Source organism: Rattus rattus, chromosome 12 (genome assembly GCF_011064425.1).
Source record: "Rattus rattus isolate New Zealand chromosome 12, Rrattus_CSIRO_v1, whole genome shotgun sequence".
NCBI lineage: Eukaryota > Metazoa > Chordata > Mammalia > Rodentia > Muridae > Rattus > Rattus rattus.
This window is the reverse complement of record NC_046165.1, coordinates 45,226,107-45,247,051: the sequence shown is the minus strand read 5'-3', so window position 1 is coordinate 45,247,051 and position 20,945 is coordinate 45,226,107. Positions and strand designations below refer to the sequence as shown.

General features: G+C 43.4%; 1 protein-coding gene across 1 annotated transcript in view; it reads left to right on the top strand.

Moving 5' to 3' along the window:
• Nucleotides 1-20,945, top strand: part of Vwa8 (von Willebrand factor A domain containing 8) — a 320,387-nt gene that overhangs the window by 222,685 nt on the left and 76,757 nt on the right. The window contains exons 30-37 of the mRNA XM_032918098.1: nucleotides 4,587-4,697; nucleotides 5,846-5,910; nucleotides 6,311-6,436; nucleotides 7,603-7,712; nucleotides 8,329-8,483; nucleotides 12,312-12,507; nucleotides 17,507-17,588; nucleotides 19,087-19,291. Coding sequence (XP_032773989.1) covers nucleotides 4,587-4,697; nucleotides 5,846-5,910; nucleotides 6,311-6,436; nucleotides 7,603-7,712; nucleotides 8,329-8,483; nucleotides 12,312-12,507; nucleotides 17,507-17,588; nucleotides 19,087-19,291 — 1,050 coding nt within the window. The remainder of the gene's footprint in view (nucleotides 1-4,586; nucleotides 4,698-5,845; nucleotides 5,911-6,310; nucleotides 6,437-7,602; nucleotides 7,713-8,328; nucleotides 8,484-12,311; nucleotides 12,508-17,506; nucleotides 17,589-19,086; nucleotides 19,292-20,945) is intronic.

Below are 20,945 nucleotides of genomic sequence, written 5' to 3'. Positions count from 1 at the left end.
AGTTGCATCCTCCTGCTTAGTTGGAAAGTTGCTCAAAAATTCCTTGCTAAAATAAAATCTTAAGTGAGGACAGGAAAACTAAAAATATCGGCCTTGCCCTGCCCCTGTTCCCAAGGGCTTCTCAGTACATCTGCTCAGCCTTTAGTGTTTCAGACTTGGGATGGAGGTCGTCCAGAGGTTACTCTTCTCCCAGTCAGACACAAACACAAGAAAATGCTCAGTTGCTCCTCCACCCTGCCCCCACCTCAAGCAGGGCCAAAGCCAGTTTCTTGTACTCATATGTGACGTGAGATTCTATTTTTGAGCACAGGCAGAATATATCATTAGTCATTTACAGAAGGAACCCATTAACATCTAAAAGGACGGACCACAGAGCTCCTTCAGTCTGCCAAGGGTTGGAGGAACCCATTCTCAGCCCACGGGGCAGTGCACTCAGGCTGTGGACACATGTGCTAGGAAATGCGTGCGTGCGTGCGTGCGTGCGTGCGTGCGTGTGTGTGTGTGTGTGTGTGTGTGTGTGTGTATGTGTGTGTGCGTGTGTGTGTGTCTGTGAGAGAGAGAAAGAGAGAGGGAGAGAGACACTGACTTAGCAGACAGTGCTCTAGTCACGTATGCCCAATTAGGATACGAGTTTTAGAACCTAGAAAAGGAAGGGGGATGGGAATTACACTGAACTCTCTGTAATCATCTGCTCATTCTTTATTATTTTAGGACTTCCTTTAATTGCAGATTGCCTAAGAGCTAAGCATTTATGACAGAGTTGTATGTATTTATCATGCAAGAAACATTTTCTCTACTAAAACCTACTCAAACAGAACCTAGCATTTAGCCTCGCACATTTTCAGTTTGCTGTTACACTTCCTTTTTAAATCATCTTTCACGTGCATGTGTCAAGGCCACAGGGTGATGTGAGGTGTCCTTCTCGGCCTCACTCTGCCTCACATTATAGAAGCAGGGTCTCTCACATGACTGCAGAGAGCACAGGTTCACCTGTCAAACCCCAGTTCTACCTGGAAAGTGCTGGAAGTCCAGGCAGCCACCATGTCTGCTTTTATGGCTTTTACCTGGATTCTAGGGACCCAACCTCTGCCCTTGTGCTTGGTCTGCCGTGGTAAGTTCTTAGCAGAGCATCAGAAGTAGGATAAGAGAGTTTGTTCTGGAGCCATTATAAATGGCCATGGCACCAGGGAACACAGGCTTAGGTTCCCAAACTCCACGTCCAGCATAGAGCCAGCTTCATGAAGATTTTAGAACAAAACAGAAAATGTCATAAATCAAGTCAAGTTTAAAATACACTAGGGGATACACCAGAGAGGCAGGTACAGCAAGATGGGGGGAACTATTTTATAGGCCCAAGATGCTACCTGATGACTCGGTCTTAGCTCTTGGATTAGTAGAAGGTAGTGCTCTGCTAAATTAATAGCTCCTAAGAGTTTTTTATTGATTATTGTGAGATGGTAGTTCAGATACAGAGTAGAACAAGGCATGGCTGTTCCAGAAGCTAAAACTAGCCCAAGATAAAGTACTTAGCCTCTGAGCCTGCAAAATCCCTGTCTCCCCACAGCACTGAGGCCGCAGTCCACCCACCCGTCAGTCTCTGCAGACACACACTCCTTCTAGGAGCCTTTCTTCACAGCCAGACGAGGCTTCTTCCCAGGAATTGTAGCTCACAGGTGTTACTTGTGAAAAAGTTAGCGTTTTATCAACATGCTCACTAAAAAATAACATAGCCATAAACCGGAGAATGTGGTGTACAGTATAAACTCGGAGGTGGAAATGTTTTAAATTATCTTGTAAAGTACATTTCTGTATTTCTTTTCATTTCTCTGACTAGACTGCGTAATGGAAGGAAGGCAGAGGTCATGACTAAATCAGGATTGTAGTCTCCCTCATTTTTAAAATGAGCTGTCTGGTTGATATTATGAAATAATGGACTGCACATCCCATATGTTATTGTTTTCTGCATCTCGTAAGGTGTCTGTTGTCATTGGGTGCTTTGTGGCTTTTTCTCGTAAGAACTTTGGAAGACAAGGAAATCTAGACCCAAATTAGAGCAAGAAAACTGCACTGTTGTGAGACAGCGAGGCATACCTTGTAGATGTCCTTTTACTCTGCCTGCTTTTATATTTTAACCAGAAAAACCAGCTTCTTCGCAGGCTGTGAAGACACATAATCTCTTCTAGCTTTCTCAGTTTTAAATCCCTATTGCATGTTTTCCAGTTTGTAAGTTCAGTACTTAGGGTTTATTTCCTTTCTTGAAAAAAATCACTGAGAGATTGTTACTGCATTGTGATGCCTTAGGGTGGTTCCAGGAGTAAGAAGGGCAAGGCCTCAGCCCTCAGGCAAGTTCCACCAAAAGCCAAGGCATGCGTGAGCACAGAGCAGAGTGCCAGAGAGGACAGGACCTGCCCCAGGAAAGGGAGGGTCCTGGAGATGTGTCCAAGTCTGCTTAGAGGTGGGGGATTGTGTGTGGTCCTTCAGAACTGACTGCTTATGCTATCACAGGTAAACCTGGACGATACGAAGACATACAAATTTATTACTTCCCACCACAGGAACCTCCAATGGGAGATTTGAGAGTTCCTTACACAGAATAGCTCCCTTCAGGGAAGAAAAAAACAACAAAACAAAAACCACCAAGCCTTTGTCATACAGAGGGAGAAGAACCCAGAAGTGGGCATCTTAAACGTTTAACTAAAAGGACATGAGTCTTCTTTTTTTTTTTTTTTTTCCTTTTCTTTTTTTTTTTTTCCATCTTTATTAACTTGAGTATTTCTTATTTATATTTCGATTGTTATTCCCCTTCCTGGTTTCACGGCCAACATCCCCCTAACCCCTCCCTCTCCCCTTCTATATGGGTGTTCCCCTTCCCATCCTCCCCCCATTACCGCCCTCCCCCCAACAATAACTAGTTCACTGGGGGTTCAGTCTTGGCAGGACCCAGGGCTTCCCCTTCCACTGGTGCTCTTACTAGATATTCATTCGTACCTATGAGGTCAGAGCCCAGGGTCAGTCCATGTATAGTCTTTAGGTAGTGGCTTAGTCCCTGGAAGCTCTGGTTGCTTGGCTTTGTTGTTCATATGGGGTCTCAAGACCCTTCAAGCTCTTTCAGTCCTTTCTAAGATTCCTTCAACGGGGGTCCCGTTCTCAGTTCAGTGGTTTGCTGCTGGCATTCGCCTCTGTATTTGCTGTATTCTGGCTATGTCTCTCAGGAGAGATCTACATTGATTCCTGCACTTCTTTGCTTCATCCATCTTATCTAGTTTGGTGGCTCTATATGTATGGGCCACATGTTGGGCAGGCTCTGAATGGGTGTTCCTTCTGCCTCTGTTCTAAACCCAAGGGTATTCTAGCCTCTTTCCAGTCTGTCTGTCCACCAGGGATCTGCCTGGCGGCTGATCCCCAGTCGCACAGCTCTCTGCAGTGCCGCAGAAACCTTGTCTGTGAATTGTTGCAGCAGCTGTAATGGAAGTTGTGTGGGTGCAGGGCAGAGACAGCTCCCCACCACTCCCTACATGCTGAGTTCTGGCTGCAGATCTCCACTCAGATAATCCCACATCCTTGGCTTCACCTCAGAAAAGAATTTCAGGCTGAGCCAATATTAAACAAAGCTGGTAGAGGGGCTGTTGTTGTTGTTGTTGGTGGTGGTGGTGGTTTGTTATTGGTAGTGGCGTGTTTGTTTTGTTTTAAAATGTGTGTGAATGTATGCGAGAGTGCATGTGCACACATGTCTATGCCATGGTATACTTGGAATTCTTGATTTTCATCTGGAAAGAAGCTTCATGCCTGACTCATGAGCGAGGGGCTCCATTTTCTTCCTGCCCCCCATCATTTTCCCTGTCTTTCTATCCAGCCTCATTTCAACCTCAGTGAATTTCAAGATGACAAGCATTTGCTACTAGCTAGGTTTTTACACTCTCACATACTTTTGCTAATCCGATTTTCTATTATTTTCTTACTTGAACCTAGTCTATGAAAAGAATAAACAAGTTTTACTAAGGGTCATATAAGAACACTATGTTAAAGGTTATCCTTTTTATTCTTTTTAAATATTTGATTATTTTCTGTGTGTGTGAGAGAGAGAGACACACACACAGACACACACACAGAGACACAGAGACAGTTCCTGTATGTAGGTTGTATACTATGTGTGTGCTTGGTACTTATAGGGGCCAGATGTTGGTGACAGATGTCCTGGAGCCACAGGCAGGGGCACATCACGAGGTCCTCTGTGAGAGCATGCAGTGTTCTAACGCTGAGCTATCTCTCAACTCCAAGTGTCCTCTTCACTTCCTGACTATGTAATAAACAGAAGTACAGAGCAGCTATCTTTGATTTTAAGACAACCTTCAAAGAAAAGGTTACATCATTATCTAATTAGAAAATCTTCAGTAAATTACCAAAACTGTATTCTGTGTGAAGATTACTGAGTGTTCTCGTGATATCTTACATTTCAGTATCATTGCCTTTCCTTTGGTTTATCACAGTAACCTTCCGTCTCAGGTTCCTAGTCGCTGCTGTTTTTATTGTGGTTGGGGGCGGGGAGGAGGTTGTCTTCAATTTCATACCATTTTGTTTATTTCCAGAGTAATGCCGTCCTCTTGCTAGACACCACTGGCCGTGCCATCCACCGTCTCGTCCTTCCCACAGAAGAGTCTACATCTAAGAAGTCTTCCTGGTGGAACAAGGAAGAAGGTGTAAGGGATACCAGACTTGCCTAGCAAATTGATTGCCAGGGATGTTCCCATCCACAAAGATGGATGCCTGCCTGTCCCTCCCAGTGCCAAACAACAACAGAAACTAGAAGACACAGAAGAGTTATTCAGCAATTTTAGATTTTGACGTATAAAGGCTGTGTAGTTAGATATACAGTTAAATAGCAGGAGGTCCCTGTAGTAGACAGCATATTAACGTGAAGATTACCAGGACTGGACTATTAAGGAACATTAGAGCTATTTGAGTGTGTTATTTGTAACAAATTCTTAGTCATGCAGTCAACTTAATTATTTTCCGATAACATAGTTATATTTTGGATTTGTATGTTAATATCTTAAGTATGGCAATGGGTTTGCCTCTGTCAGAGACATGTTTCAATTTATCAACTAAATTAAACAAACCATGTAACCTCACACAGGGAAAAGTTTTTTCTGCCATTTAGATATAAAAGAAAGCTTGTCCAGTGCTTTGAAAATAAGCATACATAGTTTATAAAAGACTGAAGAACTGTTTTTAAGTGTCATAATTGAAATAAGAGCTAGGAAACAAAGTATTTCCTGTATGCCTATATTATGACATAAATTCCACAATTAACCAGTAATGAGCACCTTTTTTAAACCAGTATTTTGCACTTTTTAAAAGATTAATTTTCAGGTGTTTTGTTTACATGTCTATCTGTGCATCATGAAAGTGCCTGGTGCAGAGGTCAGAAGAGGATGTTGGATCCCCAGGAACTGGAGGTGTAGATGGCTGTGAGCCAACATACAGGTGGTGGGAACTGAACCTAGGTCCTCTGCAAGAGTAGCAGGCGCCCTTCACTTCTGGGCTCACCCCACTTGGTACTATTTAAAAATTACTCTGAAGAGGCTTTCGTAGCTTAATGATACAGTTTGCCCATGAAGCACAAGGCCCCAAGTCCAAGCCACAGAGCTCAGAACAAAACCCCCAACACGCCTAAAGAAGCTTTAATATGTAATGTGCAGTGTGTTTTAAAATATAGGTTAATCTATGTTCCCCTGAAAGTCTTGGCATGGATAAATGCTTCTCTGTCAGTGGCTTGGATCATGCATTGCAGGAGTAGTTATGAGATCATTCATGTCTATATTTGTTTTGTTTTGTTTTTCTTTAGGAAACTTATAGAATGTGTAAAGAATTTTCACACAAAAACTGGGTAGTATTCTACAGACAAACAGGGTAAGCTCTTCACTATAGATGATTTTAAGCCAGAATTCTTATTTTGTTCATTCTGTTATCTGATGTAATTATATTCGTTTAGTATAAAACCAACAAAAAGTAATAAAATCTTATTCTTGAAAATAACCTCTGAAGATCAGAGACCCCTGAGAAACAGGCAAAAAAGTGATACTGTGATTACACAGCCCCAGCTACACGGCAGGTGTCACTTCTTATTTTTTTCTCATGCCTACCCTGGCAGATTGAGAATTTTGTACACCAGTTTTCTAAAATAGCATGTTCCTTTATTGTTGCTTAGTCTGAGAAAATGCTCACTTTCAGGTTGTATATTATAGTGTAACCTGATTACCCCACGTTAGCCCCATCACTTCCTTTCAGATATAATTTTCTTCTCTTTCAGGAATAGCTTGACTGTCCTGGATGTCTTAGAAGGACTAACTCACACCATCTCACTTCCCATCAACCTCGGGACAGTTTTCCTTGTAGCGGAGGACAAATGGCTTCTTGTGGAAAACAAAACAAATCAGTGGGTAAACCTTTGGGTGTTCTCTCTCATGAAGTGTGCAGAGGGCCGGCCTCGTCTATCACTGCTCTCCCCTAACTTTATGTTTCTGTGCTTGTCAGCCTTTCTAAGGAAGGTTTAGAAGTACACACTGAGCAAAAGTTAAAGTTATTCTGTGTCTCTTCTCAGAATGAAGTGGAAATTAACAATTAAAAATGATGACTTTTACGAATGACCCACTTGTGTTTGGGGCTTTCCTACTAACACATTGAGCATTCACTGTGTTCTTGCCAGACTCCAGCTGCTACAAAGCAACCCTTTCATCCTCTTTCCTGAGAGGCAAACCCTCCATCCTAGAGATGTTGCCTTTTTGTCCCAGGACCCACTTAGACGTTTCTCTTTTCATCTCGTGTACGTACTGGGTATAGTTATGGTGGTGTCTGCTAAGTGCCTTCTGAGCCTCACACATTCTGTGGGAGGTGCAGTATCCTGCACCGGCCTTTATAGAACTCATGGCGGATTTCAAGTTTATCTTCCTCGTGTGCTACATCCACTAAGACTCTTCCTGCTGGTTAGCAAAGTGCCCTCCAGACAACAGCATCTGGCTACTGATAGATCTATGTTTTAGAAATCTTGAAGGCAAATAAAAACTTGGGCAATTATAGTCACGCACTTCTCTTTCTCAGCTGGTCACAAATCCAGGGCCATACTCTCATCGGCTGCCTGATCCAAGACTCAGGTCCCGAGGGAGCTCCATTTCTGGACATGGCAGGGACACCTGAAATCCTAGCACTCAGAACACGGAGGCAGGAATCACAAGCCCATGGCCAGCCTGAGCTAATAATTGATTCTCTACCAATACCCTGTCTCAAAGTACATCCACAAGAACAAAAATAGAAAAAAGCGAGAGGGGGCTCAATGGTAGTAAGGGTCATAGCTGTGCCTGTCTTGAATAGGAATTTATTTTAAATTTGTATTCACTATGTTATTTGGTATTTCTCCTTACAGTATTGTTGAAAATACTGGTTTGGTAATTTGTGATGAAATGTTTAAGGTACAAATTATGCTCAGGGGCTTTGAGAGGAAAATAAAATCTAATTTTTCTTGGTCTGTCCTAATTACTGTTAGAAAAAGAAAACGTTTAAGATAAAATGGACTTAAATTAAGCCGGGCTTCTTGTTTGCTTACAGGAAGTATCTCTTGACTAAGCCTGCACACATTGGTGCTGAGGACACCGGGGCCTGCCAGCTGTATATGTTGAAAGAAGAGCTGCCCAGCACAGGGTTTGGGGTCACACAAGGTAAATACTGTGTCCCCTGTGCTTGCTGCTGTGTGCGCATGCTTATGCATACACTGCCCTCCAGGCTGATGGGGGACAGGGGCCTCTGCCTGTGGGATACTTACACCTAACCCAACAGAGGTAGGAAATCAGACTCTTGCACCTACAAATCTTCATCAGGAAGCCACGCTTTGAAACTCTGTGTGAGATTTGTTTACCTGTTGAATGGCTTGTTTGTCTGTCTGTTTCATTTTTTACTTACTATAGTGAGGTCCCAAGGCTAGCCTGGGTTAGCGTCTTTTCCCCCTATGGGCTGCCTGCTGTCTTATCAGAACTTCTGCTCCGTTCATCACAGTTTGCCAACCCTGGCCCAGCTCCTTGATTCAGGAGGATAGTTACTGCTGCAAGTGTTGGCTTGCAAAAGTGCTTGGACTCACTTTGGGAAGATGCTGTGATAATTAAAACCATAGTCTCAGACAAAATCTGGCAGGTGTCGTTTAAAATGGTTTTTAAAAAATTGTCCTTTGTTGTTTGAGTTGTTGAGAATGAAATCTTGCAAAAAAAAAAAAGCAACAATAATAATTGCTGGACTGTACTAGGATTATATCATGTCTAAGATGTATCTCACACTTTTCAGAAACAGAGTTCTACATACCTCATAAAGTTTCAAGCGATCAGCTGTCATCTGAAAACCTAACCTCAGCTGTGGGCCAGAAGATTGCCTCTCCTAACCGTATTCTCTCGGATGAAAAGAGTCACGCGACCATAGTCGTTGGCTTCCCAGACCTCATGGTAAATCCCAGCCTCTGACACTGAGTGCTCTTGAGTGAACATTTCTCCTCAGTGCAGCCTAGCACATCTCGGCCTGTCTGAAGAAGAGGAACTGAAAGTCATGTTCTTGTAAACATTTCCAGTCAAGCCTACGTTTGAAACCAGCCACCAAAACTGTGTTCTCCATTTATTTATAGCTTCAGTACTTTAAAAATAGCGTTTAAACTGTGATGTGATAGAATGTAATAAGGAAAATGGCTTCTTTCCGCCTCTGGGAGTTCATGTGACACAGCACTTAACATACTAATGGTGACTTTCTTATCACCCCATCCTAACTGTGTGCTCATGGACTGACAAGAGGAACAAGCTGAGACCAATCAAAGTGCCATGTCTTCTAGGATTTATATAAAGTGATTCTTAAATGGCTTTAAGTAAAAGTAGTCCTCATTTTCCCCCAGTGGAGATGTAGGGTGAAAAAGTAAGATTATTCCAAGACAAGTAAGTTGCAACCTGATAGTCTAAGATGTAGCCCTGTGTGTTGTGATTAAATATTCAATTTAAATGATTCCCTTTGTGACTGCAAGGCGAGTCAGAGTCTGCTGAAGATAAAAATACGGCTCTACTTGATACACCAAGCTCATGCTTCCAAGTTCTAGTTTAATTAACAATTGGGAGAGTACTTACAGATATAAAACATTTGAAATCCAAAACTGAGTGGATAGTATGTGCCTTAGAATTTGACATGAGCGTTACTAGTTGTCAGGCCACAAGCATTCGCTCCCACATTGTGTCCGCAGCAGCCTTGATGGACTGATAGAGCCACGCTGGTGAGCTTTCTGCCACCCTTGCTGCTTAGGTAGAAAAATAATAGAGCTTTTCTGTGGCAATAGGACTGTCTAAAGATCGGCCTCACCACTTTCCTCTGGTTGGAGATATCAGTGTTAAAATGCAGTGCTACCATGATTAAGGTAGAAGGCAAAAACTGTGTATAGGCTATGGCTTATGTCAACCCTACAGAACTTCCTAGGACACAAGGTAGTAACCTCATCAAAGCCATCCCTGGGTGCTGGTGCCCACTGTGGAGGAGACGCCCAGTTCAAATGTAAGTGGACGCTCGGCATTCAAAGCAAGTGCACTGCTGAGGCCCAGTACTACGGCAGCACACTATGCTCCTCTAAGCCCTTTCATGCCAATAGCTCTTTGATTTTTACAATACTTCTATAGTTTTATACATGGAAAAACAGGAAGAGGTTATACCTCCCATCCTTCCTCCCGCAAAGATTGCAGTGACAGACCCAGAGCTTCAGCTCAGGAGTGATTAGCCCCGTAGCCTGTATCCTTTACCACATTGCTTCCCTGCTTGTGTGTGAATTTCTCTGTATTTCTTCATAAGGTTCTACAAAAGGATATGTCATTCCTTATTAGCTTTTTATGCAGTTGTCAAAATAAATAAACTATTATAAGTTACATAACTCGCTTACCGTAACAGTAAGTAGATAATTTTTAAATCTACAAGAAATATCATTACCAGTGATGACCATTATGGGCATTCATTTTGTTATCAAGAGTAAGACAAAGAAAGCAGATAGGCAGTGCACACCTATGATCCCAGGACTCAGGAGGCTGAGGCAGAAGAACTGTAATTTTAAGACTAGACTGTGCTAGCAAGATCTTACCTCAAAACAAACATAAACAGAAGACCAGGATACCCACTACCACTACCCCAGCCAAGTACTGTAATATCTTAGACATAGAACAAAGAGAAAAAATTGATAATTATTCTACCTCAAAACAAACCTATAAAAGACACCATTGAATGAATGACAAGACAATCTATAGACTAAAAGAACGTATTTGTAAACGACATCTCTTAACCCAAGACTTATATTCAAAAAACTTAAGATTCATAAAGTTCAAACTAGGTGTGGTTGCACATGCATTTAATCCAAGAATTGGGGAAACAGGCAGATAGAGCTCTGTGAGTTCAAGGCCAGCCTGGTCTACAGAGTGAATTCCAGTATAGCCAGGGCTATTATTTAGAAAAAATACTGTCTCAAAAAACAAAACAACTACAACAAAAAGTCCAGAAAGTTCAAGGCTAAGCAAACAGCCACTTCTTAACATTTCTAGACAGTAAGCTAGTATGAAGTAATACAGGCAAGTGTGGGTGGGGTAAGGCCATCCCTGGTGGAGAAGGGATTATGTGTCATGGTGTCAAGCACAATGACTACATGTCCCTGTGAAGAGGCAGCCTGCTGCGGGAGTGCAAACCCTAGGTAAGCACATGAATGGGTGCATCTCCATGTGGGCTACTGGGACCCAAGCAGGAGGCACCAGCTTCAGAGATGAGAGATTGGTAGAGGTGAGAGATTGGCCACGTATCATGGACCTGAGGAAGACATTAAATATCGTGAGGATAATCAACTATACCAAAGATAGATGAATGATGAAAAAATGGATTCCTCACAGTCAGGAAAGGAAATCGCAGATTCTTGAAAGAATGAAGCCTGTAGATGTTGGATTGGAATTTCATATATTTGTGTTGTAGTTTCCAGTATATTTAGGCAAATATAAAAATAAAATTAATAAAAAATGTGAAAACATGGGTGAAAGTCATGAAATATACTTGGTCAAAGAAGATGCAGGGATAGAAAGTAAATATATGACGGATTCTCACAGCCGTTATCCATTAGTGAGAAACTTGAAGCCATGGAGAGATGCTACTCTGTAGCCATTAGAATAAAAATATGGGCAGCACCAAGTATAGAGTACTGAGTGCCTAGTACCCAGCACAAAGGAAGCCACAGGCCAGTGCTTCTCTTGTAGCCTTGTGGAGTGCAAGGACAAAACAGTAAAGTGTGAGCGCTTTGGCTGCTCTCTTTCAAGGCTGGGTAATTAACCCAGGCCGGGAGTGTCATGGCCCAGGGTATAAGACACACAGTAGAATAGAGTGCAGTGGCCAGAAGCAGGTGCATATGGCCGACTACATATGCTGGCCAGGCTGCGGGCAGTGGTGAGTAGCGTTTGGACATTAAGCAGTCCAGAAAAGTAAACACGAGTCCCTGCCACACCACGTGAAGGACAGTACATGCCTTGTGAGTTCTGGACTTAAATGCAAAGACAACACCTTAAAACTTGTGGAGAAAACAGAGGACAGAAATACTCTATAATCTTGGGAAGGATAAATGCATGAAGTAAAATAATGAGAGGGAAAAAAATCACAAAATTCCAGAAGAGCTAAATCTGGACAAGACATAGCCATGTAGCCAGGAGGGACACCCCAGGAGCCTTAAAAGCCCCAGCATATATTTTTTTTTTACTTTACATGACTAGTAGAGGCATAGATATTAATACTACTAGTTTAGCTTCTAAATTACATTTAGATCACATGTATGTATGGAGCCCCGTGACATTTGGACATCATAGGACAACTTCCAAGAGACTGGTCTTTCTCTACACCCTGAGAGTCGCAGACATCAAACTCATTGTCAGCCTTGGCAACAGCTCCCTTAACCCACCCATCCGTCCTGCTCAAGTTGTATCAGTGTAAAAATACTGTACTGCCATCTTCCCTCTTTTCAATTACAATTCAAAAGTAGAACGTTAAGTATTTCGTACCTGCATAGACATGGGTTAAACATACATCTCCTCTGCCATGTTTATTTAAAAAAAAAAAAAAGATTAGGGATATCTTGAATTTACCCATAAAATCTAAGTCAACACTAGTTTAAAGAATCTAAGCATTAAAAAAAAAAAGAATCTAAGCACTGTGATGAACGTAATAGGTGTGAGATTTTATCACCGTTTCTCCTTTTTCTTCTCTTTTCTTTTTATCTATTTTTTTTCCAGTCACCCAGTGAAGTTTATTCATGGAAGAGGTCGTCATCTTTGGGAAAACCAAGTGTCACGAATATAACAATGTACACGGGGAAGCGGACAAGTGTTACCCCAAGGCACAACAACTGCGTGACTCTCACACACACGAATCAGGTGGTGAGGATTCTGCCCCCAGGAGAAGTCCCTCTGAAAGACATCTACCCAAAAGGTGCGGAGCCATTTCAGCTTGCCAAGACGGCTAAAGGCAGCTTGCTTTTGTGCAGCGATGTTTAGTCTATCATTGTCATTTTCTACTTAGAAGTATAAACCGTCCTGATGGTTAAAAGAGCTAAAGCACCTCTGTGTGTTGGAAGTTTGTGGACACCTCCACACAGTTGCTCCTTGTGGGCTCTGCAGTGTTTGTCTTTGTTCACACTGCATCTGCACGTACCTCGACTTACTTAGAACTCGGCTTCTGGAGAGCTCGCTCTCAGAGAGCCCGTGTGCGGATTGCTTTATTCACCAGTCCCAGTTGCCTCATGTTGATGACTGTGTAAGAAGTGCAGTATTGATCATTTCTGGGTCCATCCACTCATCTTCAAACCCCATGCTATTATTAGCTTGCTTTTCTTAACTTGTGTTCAATCTCAGGTGTAGGGAGAGAAAGTAAACATCTGGGATCGCTGACCAGTGGCCTGAGGGTGCAGATCTGTGAAACTCTCCCACGAGAGCTCTAGAACCTCCAGACCACACTGGTGTTCAGCATAGCCACTATAAGGACCATCATTTGCATAGTGGAAGTGCTGTTATCCAGTACTTGCATTTGTGGTATTAGAGTGGCCTTTATGGATATAGTGCTGAAGCGATAAATCTTAATCCGCTCTGAACTCCTCTCTGGCCATGGGCGCTTCTCGCTACCACTGGCCAGAATGTTCTGGATTCCCCCAAAAAAGACACATACACAGTCTTATATTTGAAAGACCTTAAGCATCTTAAGCTGGGCACTTCCAAACTACCCCACAGCTAGCATGCTTTCCCCTCTTGTATTCCTGAATTATTACTTTCTAAAATCTATATCACATCTCTGCTACCCTAGACCCAATCGGGGAAGTGGCCCCTGGGAGGTACCCTCAGTACAGACATGCAGGTTCCCATGCGATTTTGGGAGCCAAATTAACACAACATAATGCTAAATGTATTATAACTGTTACTGAGTTTGAAAGACCTGTTTAAATGATTATACCTAGAATCTGTTCTTTCCAAACTAAAACTCATGGAAAATAATCAACTTTTCCTTAAAATTCTCTGCATTAGAAGCAATAGCTGAATGATATGGCAGCTGCAGTACATCACAGCATTACTATAGTGGAATATATAAAAGCATATATACTATGTATAATATAGTGTGTGTGTGTGTGTGTGTGTGTGTGTGTGTGTACACAAACAAGCTGATCTGTAAACACGGGAGCAGCTTATGCCCCAGTTGATGACAATTTAGTGATTCCTGGACGATGTGTGGGAGTTAATGAAATGAAGGAATTATGACAGGAAAAGGGGGGCCAAGAAAGACACTTCCCACCACGACACAGTGCTCTTCTCTCCACCCAGAAGCCCAGGGCTCCCCCTGACCCTCCTCATCACTCATGTCTGCCCTCCTTTATCCACCTTGTCCCTGTGCTACAACTCAGGAGTGTGTGTTCTATCAGAGTCTAGTGCCAGCACCCATCAGACACAGGCAGGTGCTGGCCCGGCCCTGTCAGAACCACTTCCTCCATGTTTGTCCTCCTCGCCTCTACCTGTGAGAGTTTGAACGGTCACATTTCTTCTGATTAAAGACAGCACATTTCACTGTTTTTACAGTTGGTGAATACAGCATTTGCTTAGCCATCCTCACAATTAGTAAAGAAATGTCTTCCTGACCCACTACAGATAACAGTAGTCAACCCTTCCAGCTGCCTCCAGTCCCTACTGACCTAATTTCTGTCCCTACGGATTTGTCCTTAACGTGATGCTATACTAATGGATTCCTATAAAAGTATATAAATCAGTCCTTGAATGTAAATGTACTATGTATGTAATCCTTGAGTCTGGTGTCTTTCACTTAATAATGTCTTCAAGAATCATTTATGTTTTGTGTCTGCCCTAGTTTGGCTTCCTGATGACATGACAAACATCAGGATCAAAAACAGCTAGGGGACGAAAAGGTTTATTTCACCTTACAGCTTCTGGGCCATCATGAGGGGAAACCAAGAGAGAAATGCAGGGAACCAGAAGCAGAGGCCAGGAAGGAGTGCTTCCTACTGCCCTGCTCACCCAGGCTTGCTCAGACTGCTTTCTTATGCAACTCGGGGCCACCTGCTCAGGGATGGCCCTGCTACAGTGGGCCAGGCCCTCCCACACTGATCATTCATCAAGAAAATGCCCCAGAGGATTTCTCACGGGCCAATAGATGGAGACATTTCCTCAGTTGAGGTTCCCTCTTCCAAGGTGACTCTAACTTGTCTGAAGTAGACAAAAACTAGCCAGTACATTGCCAGTATACTGTACTGCTTATTCAGTCTAGTAGTCTACTGAGTGGTTATAGCACTGCCACGTGAGTATGCTACCATTTGGGTATCCATTCACAAACTGATCCACAATGAGTGTTTCCAGTTGTACCTGGCAACAGGGCCTCTCTGAGCGTTTGTGCAGAGGTTTCTCCGTGAGCCTAGGTTTTTTGCTTTACTTGGGTAGATACTTGGGAGTGGCATTTTTTATATAACCTACAGTCAAACTGTTGAACTCTTTTCTGAAATGGCCAGGCCCATTTGCATCTCTCTCAGTAGTGAGTGAGAGCACAGTTGTTCCATATCCCTGCCAGGACCTAGTGCTGTCGGCATTTCATCCTAGTGAGAGGTGGATAGTACTTCTTATTACGGCTTTTATATTTATTGCACTTTTATTTAGTGTGTGGAGGGGGCTGGCATTTACCTTGGTATGCATGAAGAGATCAGGGGACAATGTGCAGGGATTTGGGTTCAGGAAATTGAATTCAGGTTTTCAGGCCTGACAAGGATTGTCTTTACCCACTGAGCCATCTTGCCAACCCTCATTATGGTTTTCTACCGCCCAATCATGTTGATCTTTGTTTCATCTGTGTCTAGATGTAAAAGTGACGTTTAGTCACCTGATGGGCATGTACACACACATACATAAAGACCGTTCGTTACTGGAAAACATCAGTCAATGAAGCTTTCACTGCAGCCCATGTCACGTTAAATCAGTAAATCCAGACAGAAGGACCTCGATCCTAGCGGCCAGCAGAGACGCAGCGGATTGCATTTCCAGAAGTGGATTTCGTAAAGTAGCTTCATTGGGCTCTGCAGACTCTCGCTTGTTTCACCCGGCAGTTTTTATTCCTGACCTAACCTTGGCCCTGTACATATAAACGCTCCCTGTTCATGGGAACTCGGTGATAAACACTGCAGCAGTGACTTCCCTTTAATGATGAGTGCACTAATCCCTAAATACAGTCCGGACCTATCTTTGAAATGCACCTGCGCCGTAACCACAGTGGAAATATACTAAGCCTCCATCTTAAGTACTGCACGTTTAAAATGGATGCATAAAGCTAAGTCTGGAGAGAGACCTGGCTGCAGACACACTTCCTTAATTCATCCACGAATCCCACTGAAGGATACACATAAGGCACTTTCTGTAAATATTTTTGTCTCCTGGTCTATTTTTAGCTCAGTAAACTTTACTCCCGTTTCCTTTTAAGTGCCTAGAAGTATTGCCATAACACTGCCAGGTACCTGCATAACCACAGAGCCCTCTGCCGCTGCGTGGACCGTCTTCATATCAGGATGGAGTCTTGCTTTTTCCTTAGTGAACAGAAGACACAGCCAGCACTGCATTTTCTCCTCCTCTGTCTGTGGAATTAATTGTGGACAAAAAGAAAGAACAATGTAGAGAAAGATTTTTAAATGAGCAGACATGTTGTTCTCATAGTGGTCAGAACAGGCTGAGTATCCCAGCTTACTGTTGTGTGCTTTTGAAAATGTCCTTAAGTGACAAAGCAACCTTTCCAGGTTAGCTAGGCAGCGCTAGCTTCAAAAGCTGGTCCTCGTTAGAAAAAGAAGACAAAAACCAAAACATCAACAACAACAAAATATGTGCTCGATAAATATATATTTGTAGACCTACTATAAAGTCACCTCATTTCAGCTAGATTTTAGAATCAGAAATTGACAAAAAATTACAAATGGTGTACAACTTTATCAAAGGTTACGTTATTCCATGGAAGCTCAAGGCAGACAGTGTAACTTGTGACAAGCTTATGCTGTCACCTGGGGACAACTACTCTAGCAGGGTGGGTGTTTATGTCTAACACTTTTCCTTGGCCCCCTGGTCAACCTCTTCCCTTCCTCTACACACACACACACACACACACACACACACGCACACACGCACACACACACACACACACACATGCACACACGCGCACACACACACACATGCACACACAAACACACACACACACGCACACACACACATGCACACACACACACACACACACACACACACACACACACACACACACACACACACACACACACACACACACACCCTCTGACTCTCTCACACCTGGCTCCAATTCGAGGATTCCCACTCTGGAATCTTTTCCAAGTCCCCAGAGGTGCACAGTGGCTCAGAAAGGAAAAGAAAGGCAGAGGGAGGAGGGAACTTGGCTCCTTCCTTCTGTGAGCTCATGAAGAGTGACCTCCCACCCACCTGCCCCCAGCAAGCTGGTTAGCATGTCCGCTGCAAAGTTAGCATCCACACACACCTCTGTTGCATACGTAAAGGTGCACAGAAGATTCTAGACAGCTCGTTTCAGAAAAATCCTTCACCGTGAGCTTTTGAGATAGCCATTTTGTTTGGTTGAACTAGAACCCCTGTTATTGTTTGTTTTTTGATTTTCTTTTTCTGGGGTTTGTTTGTTTGTTTTGTGAACCACACTCAGTGGGTATGGTGTGAATATCCTGGGCATTTCATTCTAACCCAAACTATAATAAAAGTGATGGCAGATGGGAAAATAGATGGTTCACGTGTAGCTAGACAGACAGGCAAGAACCTTTTAAAGCACGTTTGTGTTGTGAAAGTGTTTGGTTGTCCCAGAGTCCACCCTTGGGTTCACTTGGCATCCGCACCTTTAACACTGGGCTTGTGTCATGACTTATTTGCAGATGTCACTCCCCCACAGACAGCTGGCTACATAGAGGTTACTGATCTTCAAGCAAAGAAACTCCGATACATCCCTGTCCCCAGGTAATCTCGCCTCTGTTCTGACTGTAGCCTGTCCTATGAAAGCAGCAAAGCTCCTCCTGCTCACCCGTTCACCACAGGCTCTCCTGCACAGCTCCCACACTGTCGCTGAGCAGTTGCAGAGACCCCAGATGGGCTTATTACCCCTTAGTGCTTTGCTTACTCCCAGCCAAAGCCTCCCACTCTACTTCTAAATCGCATCCCCTCCCCTGATGCTCCCAACACAGTGGGCAGAGCCTTGCCTGGCGTCCCAGTGAGAGGGGTCTGGAGAGCTCTCTGCATCAGATATAAGCCAGGCTGGTGTGGCAGCATCTGAAGGCTACCCAATGCTAGACCCTCCTCCAACTGCCAGAAGGAAACAGCTAGGTAGGCACAGCAATGCAGAACTCAGCAACAGCTTCGTTGCTCGTGACCTTTCGTCAGACTTTAAACTTAGGAAAATGAAGTCATTAGCTAGAGTGGTAAATTTGCTTTCTCTAACACATGTGGCCTCTTAGAATACCTTAATATGTTGGCTTAGTGGGAAGTGTTTTTTAATCATTTAAGGAAATGTCTTATTCCATCTTGGTCATGCATTTGCTTAAAAACAATTAGTTCAAGAATCAAGGTTAAATTGAACACCAGGAATGTTCTACATGATACCTTTCTTAGTTACTGTATTTTTGCTGTGATAAACATTATGACCAAGACAACTTTTGGAATAAATCATTCACTGGTCATAGTTTTACAGTGTTGGTCCATGATGGCAAATGGCAGAGAGAGTGGCGACAGGCAGACATGGCACGGAAACATTAGCTGAGAGCTTACATCCTGATCTACAGGCAGGAGACAGAGAGAGTGAGGTGATGCTTGGCATGGGTTTTTGAAACCCACCCTCAGTGCCACACCTCCTCAGGCAAGGCCACACCTCCAAATCCTTCCCAAACAGTTCCTCTGTTATTAAGTATTCAAATATATGAGCCTATGGGGCCATTCTCATCCAAACCACAGCAGCTAACTTCATATAATAAAAACCATAACAGGATTGCATAACTGCAGAGCCAAAATTAATGCCTTTTTTCTTCAAGTTTTTTGTATCATATATTTGAATTTGATTACATTTTTATTCTGTGGTGCTGGCGATTGAACGTGTAGTGTTCTAGTAAGCCCTGCTTCCCTCCATGTACTCACATATCCTCTGTGGCTGGATTCACAGAGGCAGAAGCCCCTCCCCTCCGCATGCTTGCACAGCAAGTGCATTAACCACTGAGCTGTCTCCTCAGCCCCAAACTGAGTATGTGCATCTCTCCCTTCACTGGGTGTGTCCTCAGGATGTTCTGTGCTGTGAGCTGGGTGAGAGCAGACGGGAAGCAACCCTGCACTGGAGAAGCCCAGGTGCAGCTCTCCAAGGCTGAGGGGACACATTTCTTGGGTTGGGGGAGGGGGGGTAGCATTGCACACGTTAAGGCATCACCTGCCTGCTTTCCGTGGTCTCTGACCTTACTTTGGGCTCCTCTTTCAGTGCAGAGTCTCTCTCGCCATATACCGCATGGTTATCCGCTATTTCGGACACAGATGCTCTGCTGGCTGAGTGGGACAAGAGCAGCGTCGTGACTGTGGATATGGGAGGGCGCGTCAGACTCTGGGAAACAGGACTCGAGCGTCTGCAGCAGTCGCTCATGGAATGGAGAAACATGATTGGACAAGACAGTGACAAACATATGCAGGTATCACTTAAATTGACCTTTCCTCTCACAGATTAATCGGGTTTTAAATGCCACCATTAAGGGAACTTCTGATTTAGCCACTCCAACAGCTGTTAAGTGGCTAAAACTTATTTTTAGACTCTTAAAAGGAAAAGCAAATCTATCCATCTTGAGAGTGACAGAGTAAGACTGTCTTCGCTTTCTGCCAATGCTAAATGCCACCAACATCACGATATACGGATAGGGTCAGCGTGCAGCATTCAGCCATAAGCATCTCCGGGCTCTGCATTTTTTCTTCCTCATCTCAGTGTGGTTGTCGACATCTGTGCATGCTGGAAGGGAGAGAAGATACAGGGGCCGTTGTACACAGCATAGTCCTTTACGGTCCAAAGCTAGAGACTGGAGACGGTCAGCAAAGGTCCCCAGTAGTTTGTACCAGCTCCTGTTTGCAGATGGTAACGCTCAGGAGGTGCCATGAGTAGGTGCAGCTCTGACCGAGACAGACAAGCCCAGCAGCAGTGAAGTGCACTCCGTATATAATCTCGATGCTGTCCAGGAGGAGCTAGAGGAACAAGGAAGCCTGAAGACTTACTTAGACTGAAGCGTAAATTAATGGCACCAACTTGCAATTGATTTTAATCTTCAGGAAAAAAATCCTTCCTTATTAAATATCATTGTTATGTAGCAGACAGAAAAGTACTCTCCAAAATTAGTTAATTGGCTAACTAATTAATTAATGAATTGAAAAAAGGGTAGGCTACCACCAGCCCCATCACTCTGCAAACCACCATTAGCAAGGTAAGGCATCGCCGTGTGTCATTCCATCAGTAATTGATTAATAATCAATTACTTGATTGATTATTAATGCTCTTCTTTAAAAGAGATCTTCTTTAAAAGAGATGCAATTATGCAATTATATTTGTGAGCAAATGATACATTGTTCTCTTAGACCTTTTTTTTTTAGCATATAGGAATGTTTTTAAAAAAAAAATCTCAAACCAAATAGGCTACTGACTTTCAATACTTTTGAAGAGACCTAAACATACAAGTTTAACTAAGTTAGAGCAAAACCATTGCCTAAAGCAGTGTTGGTAAGCCATGGCACCAGCTGGAGAGTGCTGCATGATTTTAGGGAACTCGTTACCTGTGGTTCTGTTCAGAACCATTCTGAACGGTAGCTTCCCGTCTGTTGGAACTAAATTTCCTTCACTTCTACTTTCCTTGGTGCCTAGCAGTAAACACTACTGTGTTTGAACTTCAAGTATGTGTTCTTTGAATTTCTCATATAATGCAGAGATCAAAAGTCATGCTTTACCTATGGTCAAGGTGTGCATGGGCGTGGTGGCGCATACCTGAGCTCCAGCACTTGTTTATGTGAGGAAGACAATCATAAATTCAAGACCAGCTTGAACTACTTACTGAGTTCTGGTTAATCCAGGCTCCATAGCAGGGCCCTGTCTCAAAAATATAAAAGGAAAGAAAACGGGGCTTGCATGGTGGTGTACACCTTTAATCCCAGCACGTGGGAGGCAAAGGCGGGCAGACCTCTGAGTTCAAGGCCAGCTTGGTCTACATAGCAAGTTCCAAAGCAGCCAGGGCTACACAGAGAAGCCCTGTCTCAAAAAACAAAAACAAAAGAGAGGGAGGGGAGGGAGGGAGAGAGGGCAGAGCGGGG